The sequence below is a fragment of the Cibotium barometz genome, chromosome 13, assembly GCF_041138505.1.
Source record: "Cibotium barometz isolate CiBa-2024 chromosome 13, ASM4113850v1, whole genome shotgun sequence".
NCBI lineage: Eukaryota > Viridiplantae > Streptophyta > Polypodiopsida > Cyatheales > Cibotiaceae > Cibotium > Cibotium barometz.
The window spans coordinates 50,467,371-50,478,428 of NC_141058.1; the positions used below are offsets into that span (position 1 = coordinate 50,467,371).

Here is an 11,058-nt window from a genome sequence, read left to right on the forward strand (position 1 = left end):
CTTTCTCTTATCTTATGTTTTGTTTTATGCTTTAATGTTCAATTCAATTCAAGTAATTGTTTTAATACTTGATATATTTTATGAGTTTTTGATTATTCCCTTCAAGAAGATTAAAGGGTCCGATTGCACCCTCACATGTGACATACTATTAGAAAGCCCTATTCTAAAGCTACCACCTTCGATAGATTTGTTATATGCTCAAGTTAAGTCTCCATACAAAAAGGTGTCTAGACTTTAATGATTATGACATCCATTGTTACATGGATGTCATAATGATTGGAATCTGCCTTTGAGCAGGGAAGCCATAACAACTTAATTATATCAACTCCAAATTTGTTGGAGGTGGTAGATTTAGAATCTACTTTTCAAGGGCTTTCCAATGGTATGTCACATCATTTGGGGGTTTTGATGTAAGATACACAAGGTTCACCCACAGTCTCCTTTTTCTAGCAAAGTGATGACATGGCTCTTCTTCGAGGGCCCTTTTTTAGTCCAAATTTTGCCTAATGAGAGACATAGATGGTGAGAGAGAGAAAGGGCGAGGTAGGGGAGAGAGAGAGAGTTTGTCCTCTACTCTTGCCTCCCTAGGCTAGACACATATGGTGGTGTAGGGCTCCAATTTTATAGGAGTGTGGTATATGGGTTGAGAGAGAGGGGGAGAGGAGGATACGAGAGAGTGTTAATCCATTTTGGGATTAATAGGAGTTGCCACTATAATTGTAGATGAAATAGCAAAGACAGAGACACCAAAAGCATGTATGATCAATTTATGAAGCAACGATGTCTAAATCTACAACTTGGATGGGCATCTGAAAATGGTTCGACAGAAATACTTATGGTGATTCTCACTCTAAGAGTGTGTGGCAAATAAATATGAACAATCTATGAAGCAACGATGTCCAAATCTACAACTTGGATGGGCATCTGAAAATGATCCGATGAAATACTTATAGTGATTCTCACTCTAAGAGTGTGTGGTAATAAGCTAGAATGGATTGTTTCATGCATATAATATGAGATTAAGCATTATATAAGCAATAGGCCACTTATAAGCCTTGGACACTCGACTGACCACAATTCAAGTATATTTAGACACTTATGGCCTTGTATATAAGTCACTTTCTCTCATAGTACAATATACTCTCCCATTGTGCAATAGATTCTTACTCATGCTAATCCTCTCTCTAACCTTCTTCTCTTGTTGTCAGGACCTTTATGACAATTAGAGAAGGAACTCTAATTCTCAATCACAAAAATTAGAGCATAACATATACTTGCATAAATTAAAAGCATAAACCTTAATAATCAAAATTGAATAAACAAAGAAAGATGGAGAATAGAGTAGAAATCACCGTTGACACAAGATTGGGTTCAATCTCTCCTGGGTTGAGTGTGTCCCTTGTACTACTCACCCATATTTATATGCATTAGAAAAAGCTTGATTTTCAAAAAGATAACTTTAGCTAATATATTTTCAAAAAGATAACTTTAGCTAATATTTACTTATTTTTAGCTAATATATTTTTGGAAACAAGAAAAATACAAGCTGTCTTAGTCTTAGGCTTATTACTGGGCGGCGGGAGCCAGCCATGTACGAGAGCTTATTACTGGGCGGGAGCCAGCCATTACTTAGCCATGTACGTACCGTCAAACAACGGCGGCGGCGGCCATGGCATGCATACAACCTCATGGCATGTCGTTGCCCTACAGCCATGATTTGAAGACCTTGATGTAGAGCATTTTGGCAAGCTGAGCCAGAAAACAGTAGCTCAGAAGAATGGCAACCAGGAAACCAAAGTAGGAAGCAGGGAGGTGCACCATCCTCTCTGCCTTTCCTAATGGGGTGAAGGGCACACACACCCCCACCACCACCACAAGGGACGTGACCATCACCACCACCTTAGAGGCCATCTCTTGCACAAAGGGCACCCGGGCGGTCCTTAGTGTGTGAATGACCAGTGTCTGAGACAACAGCCCCTCCACAAACCAGGCTGATTGCAACAGTGCCTGCTGCTCTTTTGTACGGACTCCATAATACCACCACATCAAGCTAAATGTGGCAATGTCAAATATAGAGCTCACTGGACCCATGCATATCATGAATCTAGCTATCCCCTTGGCTGACCACTGCCGTGGCGTGTCTGTATAGCCGCGGTCCATCCTATCCCATGGTATCGACACCTGACTGATATCATACAGCAGATTCTGAGTCAGAATCTGTACCGGCCTCATCGGATTGAAAGGCAGCCATGCAGATGCCACCAAGATGGAAAACACATTGCCAAAGTTGGAGCTGGCTGCCATCTTGATGTACTTGATGGTGTTGCCATGTGTGATGCGGCCGCATGTCACGCCTGCCACAAGAACATTCAGGTCTTTCTCGAGCAAGATGATCTCTGCAGCATCCTTGGCCACACTTGTAGCAGAGTCAACAGTCATGCCAACGTCAGCCCCTTTCAATGCCAAGACATCATTCAAGCCATCACCGAGGAACCCCACAGTATGGTTCCCAACCTTCAGTGCCTGCACCACTTCAAGCTTCTGGATTGGGGTAAGCTTCGCTAAAATTGTCGCCTTCTTCACAGTCGCATGAAAGGAGTCTTTGGTCTGAGCTGCCAGCTGTGAGCCAGTTACTACATGATCTGTTACTATACCCATATCTCTGCAGATCTTGACTGCAACAGGGAGATTGTCCCCAGTCAAGACCTTTATAGCAACTCCTGCCTTCGTTAGGGAGCAGATTGCCTCCTTAGCAGACTCCTTGGGAGGATCTGAGAAAGCAAGAAAGCCCTGGAACACCATGTCCTTCTCTTCATTTACTGCGACCTTGTTCTCAGAAGGAGTCTGCAATTGCAAAAGATAAGATAATCAATTAAATTGAGCCACTTCATGTCCAAAACAGGGACACGAATTTGAAGGTACAGGTTGCAGTAAATTGGTGAGATGCCATGGACACATTCATCATACCATGCCATTATCTGCTTGCACGATTCCCGCAGTAGCAATGTGTTTTGTGGCCACCACCAGTACCCGCAGTCCATCTGAATTGAGGCTTTGGCCCATTTTCAGAAGGGCATCAAGTAGTTCTGATGTCATGGGTGTAACATCATTTCCATCTTCACCATCCTGGGCACTTGTACATATGCTGAGCATCTCCTCCAATGCTCCTTTGGTTACCAACAGCTTCTTGCCGTGGAGATGGACTACTCCTGAATCTTTTCCATCTTGAGCCATGTCATTCCGCTCCCCCAATAGCACGGAGAGTATGCGGCGCTCAAAGCTGAATGGGATCTCATCTATCTTTTCCCATTTTGACACATCTATGCGTTCATGGTGGGATTCACTGAAGGCTAAGATAGCCTTATCAATGGGGTTTTTTAGGGCATTTTGAAAAAATGAGTTCATGTAAGCATACTCATACACTTGGCGCTTGGCAGTACCGTATCTGTCCAAGTATTGTACCATGGCAACATTGTCTACTGTGAGAGTGCCAGTTTTGTCTGTGCACAGAATATCCCTAGGCACAAAGCATAATCAGGTCAGTACTGAAATCATCCATCTGTTAACAAGAACTTGAGAAATGTGCATGAATTTTAGACTTACATGGCTCCCATGTTCTGGACAGCATCCACCCTTTTGACAATACACTTCTTCCGAGCCATTTCCAAAGCACCACGGGCGAGATTGGCATTCACAATCATGGGGAGCATCTCTGGGGTAAGACCCACGGCTACAGATATGCCAAACAGAAAGCTTCCGCTCCAACTCTTTGTGCTTAGGCCACTAATCACAATGACAAGGGGCACCATTGCAAACATGAAGCAGATAAGCAAAAACGACACGCGCCGGACGCCATTCTGGAAAGCATTGGTAGGCGTTTCTCTTCTCAGTACATCAGCAACTGTGCCAATATAGGTCTTGGATCCTGTCGACAGGACCACTCCAGTGCCTTCTCCAGAGACTATGCTTGTCCCCTTGCATCAAGTAAGCCCAAGAGCAGGTAAGTGATATACAGGAAGGGATAAGTTTGATAACATCCTTGTGTAACAGCCGTGTGAAGAGTACTGACCATGAAACAAATGTTCCTTAGCTCCAGTAAGGGTGCATCATCAGAATGTCGCACATTGGAATCCTTTTCAATTGGCATGGACTCTCCTGTTAAAGAAGACTGGCTGCAAAATTCCCCAAAGCTGGCATAAGCTCTACCAACTGATCTGAAGAAGTACCTAAAATCTCATCCTAATGTTAAAGCTAGAAAGAAAAGCAGAGGACTAAGGGGAAAGGTCGGGCTGAGTTCAGAATGATGCTGGACACTCACCTCACCAAAAGCTCTTTTGATGTCAAGATGCGAACATCACCTGGCAGTAAGTCTCCCATTCCGAGGAAAACGATATCACCTGGGACAATCTCGCTCTGCTTCACTTCCACCTTGACACTGTTTCCCAAAATGATGTCATCCCTTAAAACTGTGGCTCGAGCTTCAACCATAAGTGCTAGTTTTGATGCTTCTTTTGATGTCTTGAGCTCCTGCAAAAATGGGGAGTGGAAATGATGCTGATGTAAAGAAAGGCGATGTGCACCTAATCATCTTGTTTGCTTGAAAGTGGAAATGCTGCCCAAGTATCCTATTGAACTACTTAACAACACCAGAATTCACTCAGTCTAGACTCTTGAATTCAGAATTCTACTCCTATGTGTGTGCTTTTAAAGCCTTGAAGATTGAGCCCATGATCTAAGTGGGAGAATTGGCAGGACTATGAAGCATAGAAATTATTTGGTTTAGGCACCCATCCTAATTGCCGTCACCATCAAGCGCACTCAACTGGGAGCTTCCATAAATTAGCCTATCCATCCAGACCCCAAAAACTTGGGGTGGTGGGTTCTCTGGGCTAGTGAATTTATGGAAACCCCTACTCTTTACAACTCATGATTGACTTCTTTGGATGTATCTTTTTGATGCAACTTGGTTAGAGCTGAGAGAATCATTCTCAACAGTGTACAGGGCCAAGGCTTTACCTGCTGGAAACGTAAGCCCACACTTAGAATGATCATAGCACACATGAGAGTGAATGTTGCCATGTCACTAGTGACCCCAGAGATGATAGCGAGTGTCAAGAGAATCAAGTTAAAAGGATGCCAGGTTGCATTCCATAAAATGTTTTGCCATTGATTGCCTTTTTGACCAGGCAGTATATTAGGGCCAAATTTTTTGAGCAGCTCATTTGCTTGCTGGGTTGTGAGGCCTAATCAGGGTCAAAACCAGAATTAGCAAAGCTCCATTCAGAATTCATTCAAGGTAAGAAGCACCCTCTCACTCTCTCCAGATACACATGAAATACGCATGCATATGCACACGAATACACATGCATATGCACATAAAATACACATGCACATAAATACACATGCATATGCACATAAAATACACATGCATATCATATAGAAGGTCACATGCACTTACATGTGCTTGTGTATATATCATAAAATACATATGTGCACTTCTCTATGTATGTGTGTATCAAGCTTGCCTGCCATATAACTTGGTGAGGCGCTCTAGATGTACATAACATACATGCTGTATACATCACTCTGTGAAGCCTAAGTGAGCTCATTGAGAGATGATATGTTGGAATGAAAGCTGTCAAGGACAGACACGATTTTACCATTAACTGAAGAGCCCATAGTTTTCATCACGGCATCCACATCCATCGTTGCCTTCTCCACAAGAAGACCTCGAAGTTGTGCTTCTGCTCCCGACTCAACTTTGAGGAGAGATACACCTACAAATATCAACATGTTTATGCATATGGAGAAAAACCCTAAAAGTTACTGTCTTCTGAAGAAGAAAAACATGTAAAGAGCATGATCAAGTCTAGAATGCGAAGCATGAGGAGAAAGATTAACCCATCATGAGAAGAAGCTTATAACGCATACTCATAAGTAAGAAAAGGATGCTGTAAATGTTCTGAAAGCGTAATGGTTTCAAGGAGGGTTCACTTGTTATGCCTGAACATACACATGTGCATGAACTTTGAGAGAATACACACACACACACACACGCACGCACGCACACACACACAAGTTGGTGTAAGGTTAGAATTGTGCCTCCTCCAAAGAGGGCCACAGCAAAGTGCCAAATTGCTTTTGTGAATGATAATATGGTAGATTGCTTTGATTTTGGATGAGCAACCCTGGGTGGAGTCATCCCGATCTCTGGGTCAAATTCTGCGTTGATGCTCTCCATAATAAGCTTCCCGGTTCAGAGGCAAGGGGTTCTAGATACCATTCACAGCTTTCATAAACATCTACATGTGATACAGAGTGACAATATATGAGGTGATGTTGTATAGAATTATAAACCAGAGAGCTATAGCTCTGAGATCTAGCAGTGAGTTGCCAGTGTCCTTTTTGGCAATGGCGTGTGGTATTAGCAGAGTGCTAAGGTGGCTTGAATTGTGTTGTTTCTAAGAGGAGGAGGTAGTCTTGATGTTGGGAGCGCTGGGTGGTGCTTGAGTTCTCAAGCTGTTGCAGGAGGTATGGCAAGGAATGCACCATCCACACAGAAGCAATAATCCTGACAAGGATTAATGCAGGGATGTGGCTCTTCAAACGGGAATAATGAACAATGGGCATGCGAGCGCGCACAGAGAGCGAGAAAGAGAGAGGGAGAGAGGGAGGGAGAGAGGGAGTATATGTCAATACAAGCTTTACTGCCTGCTGTGCAACAATCTCTCCCTGGCTTTATAGCAAGAGCAGATGGCGGCAGTTGCGCTATTTTATAAGGTTTAGAAAATTTGATGGATTTTTCTCAACCCAAAAAAATAAGAGTATTTGATGGTTTTGGGTTTGAATGGGGGGGGCGGTCACGGGAGTTGAAACTCGAGCCGTTAAATTTAAAAAAAAAGGCAACCAGTTCTCGATAGTGCCTCCCTTAGCTACTAGTTTCCTTGGTTTGTCATTTTTGAGCAAGATATTTAATAAAATGTTTATAAGCCAATTGGTATATAAGAACCCCCCCCCGGCGCGCCCGCATCTATCATGACTTTAGCTGCTTGATTCCCCCATTCATAGAACACAACGAAACAGACCTCCACCATGTTCCGTTTAGAACCCTTATGATTCTTTGGTGGTCAAGCTGTCCACATTATTCCATGTGCATTATTTGAGAAATAAAACTCTACCTCCACCACAAAAAACCTACTCATTTTTTGAATCTCACGACGATCATAATTAATTTAGCTATAATGCTGAAATTGAGAGCTTCAAAGATAAGTAACTTAATCTTTTTTTATAAACGATGTGAAGTCAACTATGTAGGTTCGCGGTCATAATCGTCCACTTGGCCCATAAAAATGAAGTGGATTTTACGTATTCCCCACCTCTCCGGCGACTATTCGGGCTCATCTTGGGCCCAACAATATTAGGATAGAGTGTCCAAGAGTAAAGTCTACCTACTCCATGTGTGGACCATTATGTGATAACGGTCCAGTATAGCATGTAGTCTGTTTTATAATGTGCCAAATCTAATCCAAGCCATTTTTAAACCATGTGGCCTCCTAGGCCACCTTCCCATATGAATATGAGGATGTTAGGCACTCGGGCTACTCAACCAAATGGGGCTTGTATAAACATGAGCTAGCCAGTGTCTGGACATAGAATATGATTCGTCTTTTTATGTTCAAAGGGGCAGAGGGGTGCAAAAATGCCCTGTGCAGGCCTCCCGCACACAGGCCTTTTTCGCACCCCTCTGGCCCATTTGTTTTCTCGTCGTTTATTTCATATTCATTTACTCAAACAACCTACAAATTGATTAAATTGGTTTAATTTGTTAACTTTAGTTTAACTCATGAATTTTTGGGTAATTCAATTAAATTAGTCATACTGTAAAAATTAACATTTTGTGTCTTTGGTTTAAATATTTCTAAAAATTTACAGTGTGTCTTAGGTTAAAATCTGAAGGGGCCAGAGGGGTGCCAAAATGCCCTGTGCGGGCCTCCCGCACAAGCCTTTTTCGTACCCTTCTAGCCCACTTGTTTTTTCTTTTATTTGATATTTGTTTACTCAAAACAACCTACAAATTGATTTAATTGGTTTAATTTGTTAACTTCAGTTTAACTCATAAATTTTTGGATGAATCAATTCAATTAGTCATACTATAAAAATTAACATTTTGTGTCTTAGGTCTAAATATTTCTAAAAATTTACAGTGCCTTAGGTTAAAATCCCAAGGGGCCAAAGGGGTGTGAAGAGGTCCTCCTTTTTTCGCACCCTTCTGGCCCACTTGTTTTTTCATTTATTTGATATTTGATTACTCAAAACAACCTACAAATTCCTAGATTTAATTTGATAATTTTTTGAATAAATTAATGGCTAAACACCAGTGAACCCTAGAAAATTCTAGAGAGAGAATGAACCCTTATAGTACAAGTAAAATTTGAAACCATTCTCAACAAAGGGATATGTATTTAAACCTAAGATTTTGAGAATATGAATAGAATTGACATGAGATTTTGATTAATTTAAGTCTTGCATAAAACATCAAAATCTAAATGGGCCTGGGGGGTGCGAAAATGCCATGTGCGGGCCTCCTGCAGAGGCCTTTTTCACACCCTTCTGGCCCACTTGTTTTTTTATTTATTTGATATTTGATTACTCAAAACAACCTACAAATTCCTCAAAGTTTGGAATAAATTAAGGGCTAAACACCAATGAACCCTAGTAAATTCTAGAGAGAGAATGAAGCCTTATAGTACAAGTAAAATTTTAAACCATTCTCAACGAAGGGATATGTATTTAAACCTAAAATTTAAACCATTGACTTCTAGTGGTGACGTATATCCTCGAATACTTTGAAGCCAGATCGCATTTTGCATCATGGACCACGCGAAAGAGCTTCGGGGGTCGGACCATGCGTGTGGGGGGCTTGAAAAATGTGCTCTTACGGCGACAGTGTCGCGGGGCAGCCTCTGGCCGTTTGGGCTCTTGGGGAGTCTTGCTATCCTCTAGGAGAGGCACGGCCTCTGGGCGCGACAGAGTCTTCACAGCTACTGTCGGGTGTGCTGGAATCTCCATGTTAGCCCATGAGGGCTCCCCCCCCCAATGGCCTATTGTCGTCCGATTGAGTCCTCTCTGAATCGAACGAATCGAACGAATCAAACGAATCGGAATCACTGTTGTGCACGCTGTCATTGCTATTGTCATAATCGACAAGCACCCTCCTTTGCTTTTTACTGCTGGAGGCCTTAAATTCCTCCGCGATGTCCTTGGCCAGCTGATTCCCTCCTCCTTATGTCCTCTTCTATGAGTTTCTTCATAGTCTACTTAGTGTGCACCATGGCCTCAAATGTATGAAAGGCTTAAAGAGGATGTAAGCTCTTAAATGTATGAAATGGCCAAAAGAGGAAAATCTCCTTTTAAAGAGCTCAAAAATACATCATCATTGTAAAAAACCCTAATTTTAGGAGGCGTTTTGCATGGGCCACTAGGGTGCGAAAAAGCCCAGTCTAGGCACCTCGCACAGGGCATTTTTGCACCCTTTAGACCCGCATTTTTTTTTGTCATCAAAATTCTATCCCTTACAAGATCCTAACTAGGGGAAATAGATCATTCGAAGCAAGCTTAGAGCTACACTAAACTTAATTGTGCTTGAAACAGTAAGGGGACTCCAGTACTTGGACAATGTTTTGCACCATAGCTTCCCGGTGTCATGCAATATTTGTGGCATAGCACAAGGCCAAGGCTTGGTCCTCTTGCGGCGGGCAGCACTGCGGGGTCATTGGGGGCTCTACCACCTATGACGTGGTGGAATGCACTTCGGTTTACACTGCAAACCTTCAAAACAAGTTTTTCAATCATCAAAAATTTACACCATGAAACAAATGATTCTCTAAGACTCTTACACGACGTTACTTACCCAAGTAGTATGGCCAATGCGGCCCACCAAGGTTTTTCAAATCTTGGATGTGGGAACATAATCTTCCTCTCTCCAAGCGTGCTTCCTGGGATAAGGAGGTGGCCTCCTCTCTAGTTAGAATGGGTAGCTCCAGGTCAAGCAAATATTGTACAAGCTCCTCAGTACTCATGGTTGCCATGACAAGAAGCACTTAGAGAAGCAAAGGAATGGAAAATGAGAGGGGGTCTTAGGGAAGCTATTTATAAGCATTGGAATAGCTATCCCTATAACCTAATCACCCTAGACCAAAACCCTAGACGTCAATAGGGGCCCAAACTTTTTCAACTCTCCTTCGTGTTATCCTCCATGCACAATGGCATGCGGGTCTTGTCCTGCTCTCCACTGTGGTGCTTTCTTCTTCTTGTCCCTGCTCTCCACTGTCCGCTATGGTGCTTTCTTCCCCTTCCCTGTCTACTTAGCAATCTAGGCTAATTTGGACCTTTGATCCCTCTCCCTTGAAATGTTTCTGCCCAAAGGTGTATCAAAAGAACCAATCAAACATTTCCTTGAGATAGTTTGTGCGAGTTTTACCGCCTCCATGTCATGTGTTCTTGAAGTACACTCCTCTTGCACAGTAATGACTCTTCTCCATTCCTTTGGGAACTCCACATGTCAAGGGAGCCATATGTGTTCATGAACCATGCGCCATGAGCGTACAATATGTGCTGTAGTCAGAAACAAAACCACATTTCTATAAAATACATTATTAGAAGATATCTTTAGTGAAAAGCTTAGAAATCTATGGAATACCATGTAATGCAAGAGATTCAATTCACCCCATGGGTTGATCATCGCTTTAATAAAGCTTTGCAACTCTACTTGAAATTGTTTGCGTTGTTCCTCAGTTTTGCTGCTTAGATTCATCAGCCGCACAACCTTGTTGAAATATTCCCACACGTGCTCATGCACGACAACAAGATTTGCATCCAAGCAATCCAAGGTAGTGCAAGCACAAAGGTCTTTTCACAGCTCCCATCTCTTTGGAGCTATGATTTCCACACCTTCCCTATGTGCATTTGCTAGAACCTTCTAACCTGTGTTTGCAAGCCGCTGGAGAAACCTTCTGGCCTTTGTGCCACTCATTGAAACCTTCTACACAACCATATGTG

The 11,058-nt window shown here is 42.5% G+C and overlaps 1 protein-coding gene across 2 annotated transcripts; it reads right to left on the reverse strand.

Annotated features, from left to right (window-relative positions):
- Positions 1-1,501: 1,501 nt before the first annotated feature.
- On the reverse strand, positions 1,502-6,713 carry LOC147632792 (uncharacterized). Of its 2 annotated transcripts, XM_086807665.1 has the most exons (8): positions 6,103-6,713; positions 5,661-5,777; positions 5,017-5,243; positions 4,319-4,527; positions 4,070-4,172; positions 3,604-3,974; positions 2,968-3,517; positions 1,502-2,844 (listed from the first exon to the last, which is right to left on the reverse strand). In XM_086807665.1, exons 1-8 carry the CDS (start codon positions 6,239-6,241, stop codon positions 1,705-1,707), a joined length of 2,856 nt encoding a protein of 951 aa, XP_086663791.1. In that variant the 5' UTR covers positions 6,242-6,713; the 3' UTR covers positions 1,502-1,704. The 2 variants fall into 2 exon arrangements, with proteins under 2 accessions (XP_086663791.1, XP_086663792.1); XM_086807666.1 differs by lacking the exon at positions 5,017-5,243.
- Positions 6,714-11,058: the final 4,345 nt, after the last annotated feature.

Excerpts from the sequence above, each read along its gene's own strand:
- LOC147632792 (XM_086807665.1), bottom strand. The coding sequence starts at position 6,241 with ATGGAGAGCATCAACGCAGAATTTGACCCAGAGATCGGGATGACTCCA. Across the intron at positions 5,244-5,660 it reads TATGGGCTCTTCAGTTAATG|GCCTCACAACCCAGCAAGCA; the intron begins GTAAAATCGTGT and ends GACCCTGATTAG. Across the intron at positions 4,173-4,318 it reads TCAAAAGAGCTTTTGGTGAG|CCAGTCTTCTTTAACAGGAG; the intron begins GTGAGTGTCCAG and ends GGAATTTTGCAG.